The 20,716-nt window shown below is 37.4% G+C and overlaps 1 protein-coding gene across 14 annotated transcripts in view; it reads left to right on the forward strand.

Moving 5' to 3' along the window:
* Nucleotides 1-20,716, forward strand: part of BPTF (bromodomain PHD finger transcription factor) — a 149,651-nt gene that overhangs the window by 86,373 nt on the left and 42,562 nt on the right. For 8 of the 14 annotated variants that reach the window (XM_036269415.1, XM_036269408.1, XM_036269413.1 and 5 more), the window contains 10 exons: nucleotides 939-1,118; nucleotides 2,151-4,455; nucleotides 8,844-8,968; nucleotides 11,458-11,586; nucleotides 14,117-14,267; nucleotides 14,595-14,718; nucleotides 17,714-17,960; nucleotides 18,306-18,467; nucleotides 18,685-18,836; nucleotides 19,334-19,442. In XM_036269415.1, coding sequence (XP_036125308.1) covers nucleotides 939-1,118; nucleotides 2,151-4,455; nucleotides 8,844-8,968; nucleotides 11,458-11,586; nucleotides 14,117-14,267; nucleotides 14,595-14,718; nucleotides 17,714-17,960; nucleotides 18,306-18,467; nucleotides 18,685-18,836; nucleotides 19,334-19,442 — 3,684 coding nt within the window. The remainder of the gene's footprint in view (nucleotides 1-938; nucleotides 1,119-2,150; nucleotides 4,456-8,843; nucleotides 8,969-11,457; nucleotides 11,587-14,116; nucleotides 14,268-14,594; nucleotides 14,719-17,713; nucleotides 17,961-18,305; nucleotides 18,468-18,684; nucleotides 18,837-19,333; nucleotides 19,443-20,716) is intronic. The other 6 variants (XM_036269418.1, XM_036269414.1, XM_036269420.1 and 3 more) reach the window with 3 other exon arrangements.

A 20,716-nucleotide genomic window follows, 5' to 3' on the forward strand; every position in this document is an offset into this window, starting at 1 on the left:
CACTTGGGCAGTTTTTAGATCTTAGCTATTGTAAATAATGCTGCTATGAACATTCAGATACATATATTCTTTCTGATTGGTGTTTCAGGCTTCTTAGGATATATTCCTAGAAGTGGGATCACTGGGTCAAATGGCAGCTTTATTTTGATTTTTAGATTCAGTTACTGATAGATATGTATTTATTACCATGTTATTGTGCATATTTGTTATCTTTTTTTACCCTCTTTTTTATTAATCCTTAGCTGACGATATTTTTCTATTGAATTTTTTTTTTTTTTAATACAGTAGGAAGGTATGAGGGAGGGAGGGGGGGAGAGAGAGAGAGAGAGAGAAACATTAATGTGAGAAAGACACATTAATTGATTGCCTCTTACAAGACCCCAACCAGGGATTGAACCCATTGACTCTCTGGTTTGACAGCTGACACTCTAACCACTGACTCAAATCGGCCAGGGCTTCTCTCTTTTTCTTTTTAAATCCTCACCCAAGAATTTTTTTTCCACCTTTGTTCAGATAGAATGGGAGGGAGAGGGAGGGAGGGAGTGAGGGAGAGAGAGAGAGAGAGAGAGAGAGAGAAACATCAATGTGAAAGGGACATATCAAGTGGCTGCCTCCCATACAACCCCAGCCAGGGCCAGGGACGAACCTGCAACTCATTGGTCCATGGACCGATGTTCTAACCGCTGAGCCAAACCGGCCAGGGCTTCTCTCTTCTTCTTAAAGAAGACCCTTCAACATTTCTATAATACTGGTTTGGTGGTGATGAGCTCTTTTAGTTTTGTCTGGGTCAACCTTTTAGAAAAAATAAATAAATAATAATAATAATAATGAAGTATATATTGCTGGAAAGTATTTGATAATTTCCACTTAATTACATATATTAAGTTGCTAATACTTGAAATATCTGGAGTTACTATATACTTGTTTTTTTTTTTTAGCCAAAACTAGTATGGATGAAAATATGGATGAATCAGATAGAAGGAAAAGCCCAAGAAGTCCAAAAAAAATTAAAGCAGACCCTGATTCTGAGAAAGATGAGGTAAAAGATTCAGATGCAGCAAAAGGAGCAGACCAAATTGAAATGGATATTTCAAAGATTACTGAGAAGAAGGACCAAGGTAAGGAGAGTCAAGTGTCAAGGGCACCCTGGGGGTGATAAGAATGCACTGGATCTAGTTCACATAGCAGGAAAGGTACTGCATTATCTTTTTTATAATAGCTTTATTGAAACATAATCCTTATGCCTTGTAATTCACTTATTTAAAGTGTACAGTTCAGTAGTTTTTAGTATTTCACTTGTTCAGCCATCACCACAATCAATTTTAGAACATTGTCATGATTCCAAAAGAAACTCATATTCATTAGCATTCCCAGTCCTCCCTAAGTCCCACTCCCCAGCTTAGAAATTTACTTTCTGTCTCTATGAATTTGCCTATCTTTACGTTCCATGTGCATGGAATCATGTAATATGTGGTATTTGTGACTGGCTTCTTTCACTTAGCACAATGTTTTCAAGGTTCATCCATGTTGTAGCATGTATCAGTATTCTTTCATTTAAAAAATATTTTGAATAATACTTGATTATATGGCTATGCCACATTTTGTTTATTCATCAGTTACTGTACATTTGGGTCTTTTCTACTTTTTGGCTATTGTGAATAATGCTGATATGAGCATTTGTATATAAGTTCTTATGTGGATGTTTGGAATTGCTTGGTCATTAGATAACTCAACATTCAACATTTTGAGAAGCTTATATTATGTTTTGTGAGAAGTCATTTTTTTTAAATCAAATAATGCATGAGCCTTAAGCTATTTTATAACTATAACATAGTCTATGCTGAATCTTATGTGAAGGTACTGGTGTATGCGATAGCTATCATATACTAAGTAATTTTACGTTGTAGTATTCCATCATTTTTAGATACTAAGAATCTGAATATTTAGATATTTGGAATATATTGATTTTTTTTAGCCTTTTATAGCATTTAGTCTGGTCTTTTTAACTTAATCAAATATTTAGAACTCTGAATCATACAGATATTTGTATTTGTTTTTGAGTGAAAATTGGTAGTTTTTAAGATAAAAATATCATGAATTCCACATTTCAGAGTGAAAATATCACTTATACAAATGTCTTTGTTTCACAGATATAAAAGAAGTTTTAGATTCTGACCCTGATAAATCCTTTAAGGAAGAACCAATGGAAATAGATGATGATGTGAAAACAGAGTCACATATAAATTGTCAGGAAAGGTCTCAAGTAGATGTTGTCAATGTCAGTGAGGGTTTTCACCTACGGACTAGTTATAAAAAGAAAATTAAGTCATCTAAACTAGATGGACTTCTTGAAAGAAGAATTAAACAGTTTACACTGGAGGAAAAACAACGGCTCGAAAAAATGAAGTTGGAGGGTGGAATTAAGGCTACAGGAAAGACTTCTACAAGTTCTTTGAAAAGTCTGTCTGAGTCACCAGTAACAACTAAAGCAAAAGACGGGTGTCAAAGTGACTTGCTTAAACAAGAACAAAGTCCTAATGCAAGTAACGATAAATCTGAAGACTTTATTCAGGGATGTTCACAAAGTGATTCCTCTGTTCTGGGAATCATTGATTCTGATCATACCACAAGTAAACTTTATCCAAAAGATCAAATGGTAGATGATGACTCTATTCAGAGCCCAGAAACAAATTGTCAGAAACAAAATTCTTTTGGAAATGACATAGATGAGAGTCTGTCAGAACCAACCAGTAAAGCCTTGCAACCTGGTAAGATTAAAACAAAAGGAAGTGATTTTCTCATTGATGACTCTAAACTAGCCAGTGCCAATGCAATTGGTACTTTGATCTCTAAGAACAAAAAACAGCTCGCACAGGAGGATAATGACAACATTGTTTCTCCTTCCCAGAGCCCTTTATTTCCATCAGTATCTAAAAGTACTGATGATAGAGATATCTCATCTCTGTCAAAAGCAATGGACTTGGAAGGAAAACTGAGATGTGACTTTGAATATAATAGCACTTTGGAAAATAGTTCTGATACTATGTCTATTCAAGACAGCAGTGAAGAAGATATGATTGTTCAGAATAGCAATGACAGTATTTCTGAGCAGTTCATAACTCAAGAACAAGGTATTGAAATCTTGGAACCACTGAAATGTGAGTTTGCTTCAGATAAGTCCTCTGGAAAATGTGATGACAGACTTCAGAGTAAGATAACTGAAGCAAATGGTAAAAAACCAAGTCAAGAACAGAAATTAGAGGAGAGACCAGTTAATAAATGTATTGATCAAATAAATGTAAAAAGTAGCACTGACAAAAAGAATACTGAAAATGGAGAGTCTGAAAAGAAAGGACAGAAAGGAAGTACCTTTCAAATAAATGGAAAAGATAATAAACCTAAAGTATATTTGAAAGGTGAATGCTTGAAAGACATCTCTGAGGATAAAGTAGTAAGTGATGTTGAATCAAAGGTTAATAATATAAATAAAATAATTCCTGAAAATGATATTAAGTCTTTGACTGTTAAAGAGTCTGCTGTAAAGTCATTCATGAATGGTGATGTCATCATGGATGATTTTAATGAAAAAAACAACCTGGAAACAAAATCATGCTCACTGAGATCTTTAGATGCTGAAGGTGACTACCAAGATGGCCTAGAGACCCTGCCATTAACCAAAGAGTCTGACAGAGCACAAATGACCACACCTCCACCATGTTGTCCAGAAAGCAGTTCAGTGGGTCAGGTAGAAGATATGGAAATTGAAACCTCAGAAATTAAGAAAGTTTCTCCATCACCTTTTACTTCTGGAGAGGAATCTAACCTCAGTAATGATTTTATTGATGAAAATTGTCTGCCTACCAACAAAGATGAAAATGTCAATGGAGACTGTAAAAGAAAAACAGTCATCACAGAAGTCACCACCATGACATCCACAGTAGCCACGGAGTCAAAAACCGTAATCAGAGTAGCACAAGGTGATAAGCAGACTGTGGTGTCTTCCACAGAAAATTGTGCCAAATCCACTGTCACGACTACTACAACAGTGACAAAGCTCTCCACACCCTCCACAGGCAGCAATGTGGACGTCATCTCTGTGAAGGAGCAGAGCAAAACTGTGGTCACCACAACAGTGACTGACTCACTGACCACTGCAGGAGGCACTCTGGTAACATCTATGACTGTGAGCAAAGAATATTCCACAAGGGACAAAGTGAAACTCATGAAATTTTCAAGACCCAAGAAGACTCGATCAGGTACAGCTCTACCATCCTATAGAAAGTTTATCACCAAGAGCAGCAAGAAGAGCATATTTGTCTTGCCTAATGATGACTTAAAAAAGTTGGCCAGAAAAGGAGGAATCCGAGAAGTTCCTTATTTTAATTATAATGCTAAACCTGCGTTGGATATATGGCCATATCCTTCTCCTAGACCAACCTTTGGTATCACTTGGAGGTATGTACTTTAAAATGTATTTGTGGAAGAAAGAAAGTTTAAAAGAAATATCTAATATCTCTTTTTTTTTTTTTTTAAGAAAATAATAAAGAAAAGACAGGCATATACTTAAAGACTGAAACTGTAAGGAAATCCTTTAAAATGAAAATCAATTTTACTTTTCATAAGACAAAAGAAACACAGTTGTTTTTGTGGTCTAACTTTCCAAATTATTGTCATGTATTTGCTCTGGGAATGAGATAATCACAGAATTGGATAATCACCAACTTTCTGGAATGTTGATACAGTTGACCCTTGAACAATGTGGGAGTTAGGGGCACCGAATACTCCTGTGGTCAAAAATCCATGTATAACTTAAGTCAGCCCTCTGCTTATATGGATTTCCAATCATAGATCAAAAATGTATTTTATTTTTGTTAGATAATTCATAAAAACATAAGACATAGGAAAATTGCCTGTAAATCACATTAGGTTCATTATAATGTGGAAATCTTCCTAATGTAATTTTTTTGTAAGATAAACATTTGTTCTGGAGTTCTGTTATTTATATGAGTAAAGGTAGTCTCTGAGATTGCTTAGGGCTTTTTTTTAAAACCCTGAAATAGTCTGAATTTAAAATTTCCCAGGCAGTAAGCTTTGGGGTCATAAGTATGTAGTGTTAGGAGTTATGAGATTATATAGGTTTATATTGGGAAAGGATCTTAACATATATATATATATATATATATATATATATATATATATATATATTTACATATAGATAGATAAAATTTGTCTCAGTCCACAGAGGGGGACCGAGTTAGGAATAGTATTTGGTTTTCCTAAATTTTAGTCTAGTACTTTATCTGCTATATCATATTTCACATATTTATCCTTGCTTTGTCCTTATCTTTTTTCCTGTTCACCCTTAGAATTGAAAATGATGGAACATAAACATAAAGAGTTCTATGAGACATGCTTAGAAATCAGGAAGGATCTCAGTTTTGCAGTTACATTTTGCTAGGATCCTGAATTTGATTACTTCTGCCAGTTACTTAGCAGGCTTCATTTCTGTGTATCTTTAATATGATCCCAATTTCTTCAAGTTAAAAATCATGCTTTTTTGGTTTTCTTTATATGACAATAAGCTAGTATCAAAAAAGACCAAAAAAAAAAAAAAAAAAATGTAAATGACTACTCTCTATAAAGGAATTAACTTATATAATCAGGTATAGTTGGTTTAACCAAGTTTTTATAACTCATCTTTTGATTTGAATAAAATCATCACTCCATTACACATTCAATAGAGACAGCTGAAAAGTACAATTTCTCTGCAGGGCCTGCAGTGAAGGATTTGCAGAATCCTGCAGGGAATCAAGGAACTCTTCATTACAGTTCATGGATTTGTAGGATTACTCTGCACTTTTCTGCTTTCTTCATTGAGAGCGGTCCCAAAGTGTATCCTTGACTGTCCTGCAGGTAACTTCTTTCCCACTGGAAAAGTTACTGTGTACAAATACTTTAATTAAAATGACCTGGCAGTGGTGGAGGCCGACCTTTCTGCTTTTTTCTATTAAGAAATGGAAGGTAGGCTCAACTGGGAAGCATTTTCTTTGGACCAGTTCTGCTCAAGTGTTGCCCAGGGCCCTTTTTTGCACGGCTGGGATCAGGAGCCTTGTATTGTTATGTTTTAATATGCACTGTCAGCACAATTTGTATCTGTTTAGTTCATTTCTCATTTTTAAATGGAAGGAAATACCTTCTTATGCATTTTAAACAGATACTGCCTTCAAATAAATGCTAACATCTTAATTTGATAAAGTTGAAAGAAACATAATCCCTTCTGTCTAACAGAGGCATGGGTGAATATGTAAATTATTTTTTACTGTAGAATGCAATTTTTGAAAATGTATACCTGTAAAAAACATGCATGTGAAATGCATTTTTATACTTACACTCAAATAAAATATTTCTGATGTTTAGAGGAGGAGATAAGAATGCCAAAGGTGCATGTTCGATCTTTATTAATGTTAAGGCTGAGCAGTATTGAATGAGTAAAACTTGTCTCATCAACATATTAGGGCTTCTTTTTCCCTCCACACTGTCTATTCCCTTACTTTCTTTTCCCCAGGCCCTGACTCCTTGTTTTTTTTTTTATCCTCTCCCGAGGACATTTTTTCTATTTTTTGTTCAGATAGAGTGTGGGAGGGAGAGAGAGAGAGAGAAACATCGACGTGAAAGGGACACGTCGAGTGGTTGCCACCCACACGACCCAACCAGGGCCGGGGACAAACTGCAACCGAGGTACATGCCCTTAGCGGGAACCGAACCCGGGTCTCTCAGGACCGCAGGCCAACGCTCTAACCGCTGAGCCAAACCGGCCAGGGCTCTGACTCCTTGTTTTATCATCACTTTGAACTAGTAGTTGTCTCCACAGTGTTGCCAGATGGATCCTCCTAAAATTCAGATCTATCCTGTGAATATTCTGACTGAACTGAGCAAGCATTTAAAAGGAACTTGTTAACTCCTGGAAGGCTGAGAGGGGAAAGTGTTAGTCACCTGTCTATCACATCTATGAGAAGTACTTCCCTTTGCAACACATCCAATTCTGGATAAATTTTAGAGGACTTAATATAGATTGCCTTTGAGGCTCTTCCTTAACCCTTCTATTTGGTACAGCACGTTCTGGCTCTGCCTTCCTTTCTCATGCCAGCTTCATCTCTTGCTGCACCTCTACACTTCTTCCTGCCAGCCATAGCTCACCGGATTTGGTTTTGGGGAAGAAGTGTGTACTCTTCACCCTTAACTCCCACACATATGTATGCCCCTTGCCTTCAGTCAGCCATTGCCACATCCTTGTCATTTGAGAGTCACAAGCAAAGCTCTCATCCACATCCCTCAGCTAAATCAAATGCCCCCCACCTTGTGCTTTTCTTTGTTACAGCTTCTGAGGACACACCACAGATTATAATTCATTAATGTGTCCCCAACTCCTTTCACTTAGTCTAATATATAGAAGGCACTCAAACATTTTTTGAATGAATAGGCTGATAACACAAGATGTGTTACCCACCTGATGTTGTTTCCATTATAAAATAGAGATGCTTTAAAGTTGTAGTTTGTAGAGAGTGATTAGAGGAATAAGAAAAAGGAGAAAACACTTCTCTTTCCAAATAGTGAATCCAAAGTTCTTATGGCATTTCTATAGGATGTGGTCTGAAATTGACACACACTTCCTTCCTCCCAGGACATCTCTACACTAGTTAACATTTGCCTGCTAATTAAAAAGTTATTCTGTGCAGGTCAGAGGATTCACAGGGTGATAACACAGTGAAGAAAATAATGGTGTCACAGGTGGAGATGGGAAGTTAAGAAGTTGCAGCAACTTTTTGGCTCGGGCTTTCCCTTTCTCACATTGTTCATTTTTCCAACTTAGCATTAAGAATAGAAGGCATTGTCTTCCAAATTGTCTAAGATTTACTGTCTACCTCGGTTAGAGGAGGAAATTATTTAAGTTTTATAAGTTTTCTCTACTCTGTAGTCTCTACTCTGTAAGTCTTGAAAGATCACTGATAGAGAATTGACATCCTAGGCCTACTTTAAAATATTTATGGTTAATTCTATTTTAGAGCATGATATTCATTACAGTTGTAAATTTGTTTTGAAATGTGTTTTTTTTAACACTGTTTTAAAAAAAATTCTAAATATTCATTAATGTCACACAATGTTTAGATAAAATCAGAGGTTACTTTGTCTCCTGATTAGTAACTAATGCAGTATTGTCCTTTTTTTATTGTTTGTTGTATCATAGGATTCTAAAACTACAGTAATGTTAAAGTGTTATTACTATAATAGTTTCATCATTCATAACTTCATGCTCTGCATAACCACCAGTTGGACACAAAGTTTTCTGTCCATTTGGAAAAGTCTATTGTATTTGCAAGGTCTTTTTGGTTATGTTTTGTTTTTTGAGAAAATGTAAACATTTCTAGTTTATTTCAGCAAAAAAAATCAATCAGTTAATATTTTATCCATCTTTCAAACTCTTATCACATTTGTAACACAATTTATTTCTCTATATTTGCTCTCATAATTTTCTAACACTTATTTTGAGATAAGGCTAAATTTATAAAATCTTCATAAATTGTTGTCGTATCTATCTTGCAGTGAAGCATGCTTGTTGCACAAATTTATGTCATTTGAAGTGACTACCGACTCCTTTTTTAAGTTGCTAGATGCATGTTATGCCTAGGAACAAAAACATTTTTCCATTAAGGGACATACAATAGCCAAAGTGCTTACAAAACCGTATTATAAGTATTGAATGAGGACAAGAAACAGTGGTTCAGTTTAATAGAGAGTGTGTGTGTGACCATTTATATATGGTACTTGTTGGGTTTTTCTTTCAGGTATAGACTTCAGACCGTAAAGTCCTTAGCAGGAGTGAGCCTTATGTTACGGTTACTGTGGGCAAGTCTGAGATGGGATGACATGGCAGCCAAGGCTCCTCCAGGAGGAGGGACTACTCGGACAGGTAAAGGGTTTTGGTTTTCTAGTTGAAGCTTAAAGAGAAAATCACTTGACTTTTGGCTTCATTTTAAGTATGTGTGTTATTTATTAAAATATAATGCTTGTGTTTCAAAAATGTAGCTTTGCTAAAGTTTGATATCACATGTTAGAATATCCTGGGGGCAGGGAAGGGGATTCAAATTATGAGGTGAGTCACTTATGTATGAACCATCTGGATTTTTTTTTTTAAATATATATGTTTTTATTGTTTTTTTTTTTAGAGAGAGAGGAAGGGAGAAAGAGAGAAACATCGATGTGAGAGAGACACATCTATTGGTTGCCTCCTCCATGCCACCTACTGGGGATCAAGCCCGCAACCCAGGCATGTGCCCTGACCAGGAATGGAACAGGGCTCAATCCACTGAGCCACACCGGCTGGACAACCATCTGAATTTTTTTTTTTTTTTTTATCATCCTCACCTGAGGACATTTTTCCATTCTTTGTTCAGATAGAGTGGGAGGGAGAGAGAGGAACAGAGAGAGAAACATCCATGTGAAAGGGACACATCGAGTGGTCGCCACCCGCACAACCAACCAGGGCCGGGGACAAACTGCAACCGAGGTACATGCCCTTAGTGGGAACCGAACCCGGGTCTATCCGGACCGCAGGCCGATGCTCTAACCGCTGAGCCAAACCGGCCAGGGCACCATCTGAATTTTTTAAAGATAGTTGTTGTTATTATACAGCAGCGATTTTTCAGCTGATGTGCTGAGGCGCACCGATATGCCACAAGATATCTTAAAATATGCGATACCTGACTAATTAGTCAGGGGCACTGACTTCTTTTCCTTTAGACTGTCAAATTAAAAAATGACAACAGTCAACACAGCAATAGCTGTCAGTGTGAATGATACCATTTTTGTTGTTAGATTGGCAAAAAATATATTTTTAATGTGCTGTAGAATTTTTTTTGTTTGTTTTGTTTAGTTAATCCTTACCCAAAGATATTTCTCCATTGATTTTTTTTTGTTTTGTTTTGTTTTTTAGGTAAAGTGAAAGGGAGGGTGGGGGGAGAGAGAGAAAGAGAGCAAACCATCTATATGAGAGACATACATTGATTGGCTGCCTCCTGTATGACTCTGACCAGGGCTAGGAATTGAACCTTCAACTGAGATATGTGCCCTTCACCAGGACTCAAACCCCCAACCCTTTAATCCCTAGGCCAAAGCTCTGCCCGCTGAGCCAAACCAGCCAGGGCATGAATTTTTTTTTTATCCTTACCCAAGGACATATATATATATATATTTGCATTTATCTTCAGACAGAGTGGGGAGGGGGAGAAACATCGATGTGAGAGAGGCACACCGAGTGGTTGCCACCCACGTGTCCCCAACCAGAGCCAGCGGAAACCGAACCCGGGACTCTGATCTGTAGGCCGACACTCTAACCACTGAGCCAAACTGGCCAGGGCAGGGGCGTGAATTTTTTAAATTAGTTTATATGTGCCATGAGATGAAAAAGGTTGAAAATTGTTGTTATAAAATATAAATCATTAAAAAATATTTTTTTATTGATTTAAAAAATATATATATATATTTTTTTTTATTTTAGAGGGAGAAGGAGAGAGAGATAGAAACATAAATGAGAGAGAACATCAATTGGCTGCCTCTTGTATGCCCCTGACTAGGAACTAAACTAGCTACCTGTTGGTGCATGGGTCGCCACTCAACCACTGAGCCACACTGGCTGAGCTATTAAATTTTTTAGAGAGAGAGGAAGGGAGAGGGAGAGAGAAATATTGACGTGAGCGAGAAACATCAATCAGCTGCCTCCTGCATGCCCCTCACCGGAGATCGAGCCTGAAACCTAAGCATGTGTCCTGACCAGGAATCAAACCGGACCTCTCAGTCCATGGTACAATGCTCAATCCCCTAAGCCATACAGGCAGGGCAAGAATATATATAATTATATATATTTTTTTATCCTCACCCGAGGACATTTTTGCATTTATATTCAGAGAGAGGGGAAGACAGAGAGAGAAACATCGATGTGAGAAAGACACATCGACTAGTTGCCACCCACACGACCCCAACCAGGGCTGAGGACAAAACTGCAACTGAGACACATGCAGGAACCGAACCTGAGGCACTCTGGTTCATGGGCCGACTCTCTAACCGCTGAGTCAAACCAGCCAGGGCAAGAATATATATCATTTATACTGGGATATCTTAAACTCTGTGTTTGCTGCTTCTCTCCTAGGGTTATTATTATTTTGGATGCATTTTGCCACCAGGAACTAAGCTGCTACAAATAGAATTTTGCTCAGTGGAAATTTTCAGTGAGGAAGAAACTCAGTATTACTGCATTGTAACAGTGATCATGTGACTGTTAATCAACTGCTTCCAAAAGTTTATTTCACGTGTGTCTCTTTTGTAAAGCAGCATATGTTGTACCTTTTTAGTCTCTGAATATTTTAGTTGGTTATTAATACTTTGTGAATTAAATCACTATAGAAACATCTGAAACTGAAATCACAACAACTGAAATAATTAAGAGGCGAGATGTTGGTCCTTATGGCATTCGGTCTGAATATTGTATTAGGAAAATCATTTGCCCCATTGGAGTTCCAGAAGCACCAAAAGGTAAAGAATAGAAAGAATTCTGTTCTTTTATTATTGACCTGTTAGCCACATTTTTTTAATTAATTAAAATTTTATTATAATTGTTTTTTTCAACTATTCAACTTTTGAAAAATACTATTTATCATATAAACTGTTAAATTTTTTAAATGATATTTAAGTAGTAAACAGCAAGATTCCATTCCACTAGTCACACATTGATGTCCATAAGTAGTGTGCCAAGAACAGGGAAGGTACAAAGAGCTATAATAATACCTGTTAAAATTAAGATGTGGAGCAGTCATTGACACTAAACCATCAGCTCCAAGAGGGTAGCTACTAAGTCTGCCTGGTTTGCTGTAGTCCCAACACCTGCTGCAGCAACTAACCTTTACGTGTTGAATGAAGATTTGTTGACTCAAGGATTAAAGCTACTGTAAAATACTTCATTGTTTGGGGTAGAAATAATCTCAGAGGTTAACAAGTTACTCAGGAAACATTTATAGAGCATCTACATACATGATAGGCACTGGGTAGCAAATACATAGAAGAATGCGATCCAGAACCTATTCTCAAGGAAGCAAAGAAAAGTTAAGTTATTCTTTTCTTTTTAATTTTTTTTTTCTTTTTTGATATTAGAGAATGAGGAGGAGGGAGAGGGAGAGAGAGAGAGAAACATTGATGAGAGAGAACATCAATTGGCTGCCTTTTGCATGCCCCCCACTGGGGATCAGGCCCTCAACCTGGGCATGTGTCCTGACCAGGAATTGAACACGTGACCTATTGGTGCATGGGTCCATGCTCAACCACTGAGCCACACCAGCCGGGCTATATTATTCTAATAATACACTTGAGAATCAAAACTGTTAACACTAAGAAGAGAGTTCAGTAAGATGTCTAGATACCAGATAGACAAAAATCAATTATTTTATATGTGCAATAAAAAAATGTATAAAAATCTGTTCAGAAATGAGTAAAAGGAAATTCTGTTCTTAGATAGAAATATAACTATTTTCTAGAAGTTAATTGTCCCCAAATGTGTAAATTTATTTATTTTTTTTAATCCTCACCCGAGGATATTTTTCCCTTTATTTCCAGATAGAGTGGAAGGGGAGGAGGGAGGGAGGGAGGGAAAGAGAGAGAGAGAGAGAGAGAATCAAATATCGACTGGTTGCCTCCCGCAGGACCCCCACCAGGGCTGGAGATGATCCGCAACCCAGGTACGTGCCCTTGACCTGAATAGAACCCAAGACTCTGATTCATGGGCCGATGGTCTAATTGCTGAGCCAAACTTGCCAGGGCCCAGATGTATAAATTTAATTTTTGACTCTTGATTGAGTTAACTCAGAAGTTTATCCTGGAGAATAAATGACTGAGAATGGCCTTTCTGAAAAGAACACTGATAAGAAGAGTTACCTGTCCTAGTAGATTATGAAATATTAGTTTAATTAAAACTGTTGTCCTGGAACAGTATTGGACAATGCAATAGATAGGCAGAGACAGATGGAAGAGGGTATTCCTGACCAGTCTTCAGTCTTGACCCCACAGCCTTCAATGCAAACCACTGCAATCTCCTTAAATCACTTTTCTTTGGCTTGTATCATCTTAGTACAACCCAGGTCCTACTGCTATTTCAGTTTCCTTCTTTAGGTTTCCTTTTATTCTACTGTTTCCTGTTTCCTAAACATGGGAAGGTTCAATACTTACCTCCCTGTTTCTTATTTTGAAAATATTTTACCTATTTTTAAGAGTTTCACATCTCTCTGTTGTGTTGGTAACTCTCAAGTCCCCCTTTTCAGTGCCTTGATAGGGAAATACAGATTGCCAGAGTTGTACATAGCAAGGACACTCAGCCCAACCATGGGAAGAATGAACTATGCTTCTTTTTTGTTGTTAATCCTCACCAGAGAATATTTTTACACTGATTTTTACACAGAGTAGAAGTGAGGGAGGGAGGGAGAGAACAAGACACAACAATTAATTGCCTCCTGCACGACCCGGACCAGGGCTGGGGATCAAACCTGCAACCCAGTTACACGTGCCCTTGACTGGGAATCAAACCCTTAGGTCCGCAGGCTGTCCCTCTAACCACTGAGCCATACTGGCTAGGGCTGAGCTATACTTTAAGTAAGTTGTATCCATGTTGGGGTCTGAAGGATAAGTAGGCATTGATAAGTGAGGAGTGGGAGGCTAGGAATAGTGTTCAAGGCAGAGGAACAAGGCTGTGGAAAGGTTCATAGACCTCTGTGTCAGAGGCCAACAGACAGTGGTCCATGAGCCTTGACCCACTGCCTGCTTTTGTTAATAAAATTGGACGAGAACACAGCCACACTCACTTATGTATTGTCTTTGGCTCCTTTGGCTCCTTTTGGGATACAAAGGCAAAGTTAAGCAGTTGTAACAGAGACCATCTGGCCCACATGGTATTTACCATCTGGTTTTTTAAGAAAAAGTTTGCCAATCCCTGCTTTTCATGATATATAAGAGGAGAGGCCAGACGTACTGTAATTTTAGGAACTCTTTTGCTTAAAATACTCTGGTTTATTTTCCAAAGAAACACCTACACCTCAGAGGAAAGGCCTTCGATCAAGTGCATTACGGCCAAAGAGATCAGAAACACCCAAGCAAACTGGCCCTGTTATCATTGAAACCTGGGTAGCAGAGGAAGAGTTGGAATTATGGGAGATCAGGGCGTTTGCTGAGAGGTAAGGAAATGGTTAACACGTTATTATATATTTGAAGATTTTATCATTTCAGAATTAAAGAAGTACCCCTTAATAGTTTATTCAATGTGTCCTAATACTACTATACCTTTTGATTTTAAGCTGGTTGTATATCATTTATTAAGATCCTGGTTCTAATTTTATCCATTTGTCAGTTTCTAATTATCCTACTTTAAGTGTTTTATTTCTAAATTTAAAATAATTTGATACCTCTTCATAATGTGTAAGTCAACCAGATTTCACTTAATATTAGATGCCAGGTGCCAAAAAGGTAGTTTCTGATAAATTCCTCCTTTTTTCCCCCTGCAGAGTGGAGAAAGAAAAGGCACAAGCAGTTGAGCAACAGGCTAAGGTTAGTGAACAGAAGAAGGCAGAGGACTTCAAGGCCCAAATGGAGGCACACCTCAAACAGCAGCGGTTGGCTGCCCAGCAGGTGGGGGAGTTGGTACCAGTCCCACCTGGCAATGAATTGACAGTTTTAGCCAACTTCATGCACAGTGAAAGCACAGTAATGATATATTCATGCAGTTTTATTTTTAAGGGTAACTCACACATAATCTAAATTTCGTTACTAGAAAGTAGCTCTGTGGATACACCAAACTATAGTTTTGCAAACAGTATACATATTTGGAGAACAATGTTAGAAATAAGGTTTATTTATTATCTTTATAATTTAGTGGATAGTTTATAAAGGTAATTTTTTTGCTGAAGAATTCCAATCTTTAAAATCCCTGTAGTCTATAAAAAGCAAATTGTACTAAAATTCTATGAGTTTTTTTTAATTGATGATCATAAAGCTCTACCAATGGTTTCTTAGCATTTCCATACTATAAATGATGTACCATATGTGTGCCTGAATATCAAGGATCTATGTAAAAGATGATTACCCTTTTTTATATTGAGATGCTATTAAAGCTTTTAGCTAACTTGAATATATAAACTTTAAACATTATAGATGGCCCTGGCCGGTTTGGCTCAGTGGTTAGAGCGTCCGCCTGCGGTCTGGAGAGACCCGGGTTCGGTTCCCGCTAAGGGCATGTACCTCGGTTGCAGTTTGTCCCCGGCCCTGGATGGTCGTGCGGGTGGCAGCCACTCGATGTGTCCCTTTCGCATCGATGTTTCCCTCTCTCTCTCTCTCTCTCTCTCTCTCTCTCTCCCCCCCCCCCCCCCCCACTCTGTCTGTACAAAAGATGGAAAAGTGTCCTCGGATGAGGATTAAAAAAAAAACAAAAACAGCCCTGGCCGGTTTGGCTCAGCGGTTAGAGCGTCGGCCTGTGGTACAGAGACCCGGGTTCGGTTCCCGCTAAGGGTACCTACCTCAGTTGCAGTTTGTCCCCGGCCCTGGTTGGTCGTGCGGGTGGCAGCCACTCGATGTGTCCCTTCACATCGATGTTTCTCTCTCTCTCTCTCTCTTCCTCTCTCTCCCTCCCGCTCTGTCTGAGCAAAGGGTGCAAAAATGTCCTTGGGTGAGGATTAAAAAAAAACAAAAACAAAAACATTATAGATGAAATAGATATATATCTATTTATAATATCATTAACTTACACATAACTTTAAAAATTGTAATTTATATAAATTAGGTCTTCATTCCAAATTGCCTCTTTCCTCTCACATTTTATAAAACATTTTTTAAAGTTCTTAGGTATCTTTTACATTGGTTTACAGTAGGTCATCATCTTTACTTATATCAAAGTTTGAGATAACAGCACTTCTGAATCTGTTCATAGAAAAACTGATTGTTTTTCATTTTATGCATATTTCTTGTCATTTCTACAATGTAAACTAATGGTTTACTTTTTTAATTTTCTTTAACATACTTATTTACAAAGATAGTCAACATATCCAATTTTGAAGACTTAGCCCCAGGAAATAATTTCCAGATATGTGTTCAGTTTTTTTTTTTTTATTGATTCAATCAGATGGTATGTCTAAGTATCCAAACTAAACTCCTTTCCTTCTGAGGAAATTATGTGAACATTTCACCTTGTATTCAGCCATAGAGGACGTGTACAAAAGTAGTCCTAAGAAGAGTGGGTGTGATGTCATTGGTGAGTAGTTTCCAATGGCAGGAGAGAGTTCAGAATTGGAATTGGATCTTGGCTCCACCATTAAACTAGCTCTGTCCTTGGGCCAGTTTTACAACCTCTCTGAGTCTCAGTTTCCTCATCTTTAAATCACAATACCAGCAACTTTATTGGGTTGATCTGAGCATTAAATAAGATAATGAAGGTAAAGTATCTGCCACCAGGTTTGTAATCCATACCACCTATTATTTCATATGTGTAAGCTTACACCAACATGTTTGTGAGCTGTCAGGAAATGTCAGCAGTCTATGATAAAAGATACACAAGTTGTCTTTAATAATTGTAATGTCTGAAAGATCAGATTATACCACTTTGTACAAAATAGTCTAAAGTATTTTTCTGTAAAAATGTTTGAACTCAAAAATATAAAACTAGAAAAATTGCTTTGTAAATTTTAGTTTGCTTGATGGTAGGTTTGCCATTTTGAATAGTCATGTTTAGACATTGACATGTTTTTTATGATTGGATAAATTAATAGTATGGTAAACCAGAAACTTTTTTCAGTTAGTATTATTTATTATCCTCCATAAGTAACCATGCTGAGCAGAAACGTGTTTCTGTGTCTAGTGAGATTACTGATGTCTCTTATTTTCAGTCTGAAAGCCTGAACATTTGTACAGACTGAAAAAACGTGAGTTGTTTTTTTTTCTTACTGATTTTTATACAGAGAGGGAGGGGGAGGGAGAGAGATAGCAACAACGATGAGAGGGACCAACTAGCCACTTCCTGTATGCCCCCCACTGGGGATCGGGCCCACAACCTGGGCATCTGGGCATGTGCCCTGACAGGGAATTGAAACAGCGACCTCTTGGTGCATGGGTCAACGCTCAACCACTCAGCAACACTGGCCGGACAAAACTTGATATGAAAAACTTTTGTTATGAAAAACTTATTACTTTTAATAAAATGTATGTGACAGTGTCATAAAAATATTTTCATCAAGAAACTAAATTCAGCCCAGCTGGTGTGGCTCAGTGGTTGAGCATTGACCCACACACCAAGAGGTCGCTCGTTTGATTCCTGGTCAGGGCACATGCCCAGGTTGTGGATTTAATCCCCAATGGGGGGCATGCAGGAGGCGGCCAGTCAATGTTCTCTCTCATCGATCTTTCTATATCTCTCTCCCTTACCCTTTCTCTCTCTCTCTAAAATCAATAAAGAAAAAAAAATTTTTTTTTTAGAAGAAACTAAATTCAAGGTAAATTTCTATGGGCATATTTTCAAAATTAAATAATTTGAAATATGGTACAGTTCTTAAGAGAAATTGTAGCTAGACTTCTTGCAGAATGGTATTGTTTTTATTTAGAACAATTTTTGTTCATGTTTTTTCTCCCTACTTTTTAGAAACGGTTGGAACAGCAAAAGCCTACAGTAATTTCAGCTTCCACGACTTCCCCAACAAACAGTACGACTAGTACCATTTCTCCAGCACAGAAAGTTATGGTGGCCCCCATAAGTGGCTCAGTTGCAACTGGAACTAAAATGGTACTAACTACTAAAGTTGGATCTCCAGCTACAGTAACATTCCAGCAGAACAAGAACTTCCATCAGACCTTTGCCACTTGGGTTAAGCAAGGCCAGTCAAATTCAGGTACATAACTGTGATTAAAGAAAAGATTGCTTTTATTCAAGAAAAAGAATTGCAATCAATTACCTGCTGAAATAAAACATTTCTTTAGAAATTGTTTTTCTTCTACAGCAGATTGAGAAAACAAGCTGTAACGGTTTGTTACAGATAATATTCATAATATTACATTAGCAAAACTCCTCTCACCTTATTTCACTTTCAACATTTACATAGTTCACTTTGAGTGGAGAGGAATTTTTTTAAAATACAAAATGAATCACATTTCATTCATTGGTGCCCTTCCTAGAAGTCACTACGTTGCTGGTTATTTTAAATCTAAAGCTTATTAAATGTCTTATACCCTATTAGCTACCAGCACAGCTGCCACATCTGCTACAACCATTGCCAGCACAGGTCAGACGTTCCAAATTACAGGCAATCCAGTCACTATGGCAGGAAAAGTAATTACCAAACTGCCACTTCCTGCAAACAGCAAGATTGTCGCTGTAAATGTGCCAGCAACACAAGGAGGTAAGGGAAATGTGAAGAGTTTTGATTCACATTTGCCAGATCATACCGTTGCCATCATTTTTCATTTTCTTTTCACTGATTTCAGTCCTTGGATCTCACATTCTGTGTAGCCCACTGTAAAACCCTGCCACACGTAGTTTCTCCCCAGAAACTGGGCAATACCTGATGTTTTTTATTAAAGGAGCAGTTGTTAATTACTTCTTTATCTTTTTTTAAGGCGTTGTTCAAGTACAGCAAAAAGTCCTGGGTATCATTCCATCAAGTACAGGTACAAGTCAGCAAACCTTTACTTCATTCCAGCCCAGGACAGCAACAGTCACAATTAGGCCCAACACCTCAGGCTCTGGAGGAACCACAAGCACTTCACAAGTAAGAATTCTTTTCAGGCTTATTTTCCCTTGAAGTGTTTACCCATATCAGGTTTTTAAAATGGCCTCTTCCACAATTAATCCAGCTTCTAATTTTTCTTTGCTTTTTACTTAATTTGTGACAAAGTACTGAGTTTAAGAAAATATATTATGTAAAAATTGATACATGAACTGTTTATTTTTAACATATAAGTAATAGCACTTTTATTGTTAATTATAGATTAGAGCTTCCCTGGGTCTCATTTCTTTTAAGTCTGTAGGCTGTTCTTGGTATCAATGACAAGGAATTTTATATTTCATTTGAATTAAATTTTCTCCCATCAAAATTCCATCTTTATTCTGATGCTTAATATAATTTAAAATGTAATATCCAAGAGTCTCTGTCATTTCTGTAGACTTGTTTATCAGTATATACTATTTAAAGATCTATGTTCTAAGTCCATCATCCTTTAGTCTTTTAAAAACATTTTAATTTATTGTCTTTTGTGTCATTTATAGGTAATCACAGGGCCTCAGATCCGCCCTGGTATGACAGTGATTAGAACACCACTCCAACAGTCAACACTAGGAAAGGCAATTATTCGAACACCTGTGATGGTACAGCCAGGTATTCATCCATTTTACATCTAAACAACCAGTCTAGGAAATCTGTAATACTCTGCATTTGGCTCTCTACTTACTAGAAAATACTAATTTGAATTAATACTTGAAAGCATACTAAATTTTTAATTCATTTTAGTATGTATTCATAGATATTATTTCATTTCTGGCATTGGAAAATAGATCCAAGTATGCTTATTAAAAATATTTTTACAACGTCTAATAAATGGATTATATACATTCAAATAATTGGAGTAGAGAATGAGCAAAGAAAACACTCTGTCAAAAGACAGAGATAAAATCAAGAAAACAGCTAAGAAGCATTTAAATGGAAAGCGTAAAACAAGATTACAAAGACAGAACCAGCCTTTCATTAATGTGAATGGGCTCAAAGCTCCCGGTTTGGCTCAGTGGTTAGAGCGTCGGCCTACGGTCCAGAGAGACCTGGGTTCAGTTCCCGCTAAAGGCACGTACCTCAGTTGCAGTTTGTCCCCGGCCCTGGTTGGGTCGTGTGGGTGGCAACCATTCGATGTGTCTCTCTCTCCCCCCCCTTCTCTCTCCCTTCGCTCTATCTGAATAAAAAATGGAAAAATATCCTCGGGTGAGGATAAAGATAAATAAATAAAATTTGAAAAATGTAAAGATTGAGGGAAAAAATAAATCTAACTATACATTTTTGAGAAACATAACCAAAACCAAGATACACACAAAAGGGTAAAAATAAAAAGATAGGCAAAGAAATAATGGTGAAAGGAGCAGTGAGGAGGACAATGATAATCCTACTAATATTGGACAGAGTAGAAGAATTCACTTTTTTATCCTCACCCAAGGACATTTTTCCATTTTTTGTTCAGACAGAGTGGGAGAGAGAGAGAGAGAGAGAGAGAGAGAGAGAGAGAGAGAGAGAAAGAGAGAAACAGCGACGTAAAAGGGATACATCGAGTGGCTGCCTCTTGCACTACCCAACCAGGGCTGGGGACAAACTGCAACCGAGGTACGTGCCCTCAGCAGGAACAGGACTCGAGTCTCTCTAGACTGTAGGCCGATGCTGTAACCGCTGAGCCAAACCGGCCAGAGCGATTTCACTGTGTTTTAAAAGACTTTACATAGGACAAAGAGGGTCATTTTAATTGGCTTCAACATAAAGGTTACAATGAAGATGTGATCTTGAATATTTATAAACTAAAGCTTGTCACTGAAGTGGTTTCATAAAAAAATATTTGAAATCAAGGAGGGATTAATAGATGCATAGTAGACTAGAAACAGACGTGTGTATCAACT

The sequence above is a fragment of the Molossus molossus genome, unplaced genomic scaffold (assembly GCF_014108415.1).
Source record: "Molossus molossus isolate mMolMol1 unplaced genomic scaffold, mMolMol1.p scaffold_m16_p_19, whole genome shotgun sequence".
Taxonomy (NCBI): Eukaryota; Metazoa; Chordata; class Mammalia; order Chiroptera; family Molossidae; genus Molossus; species Molossus molossus.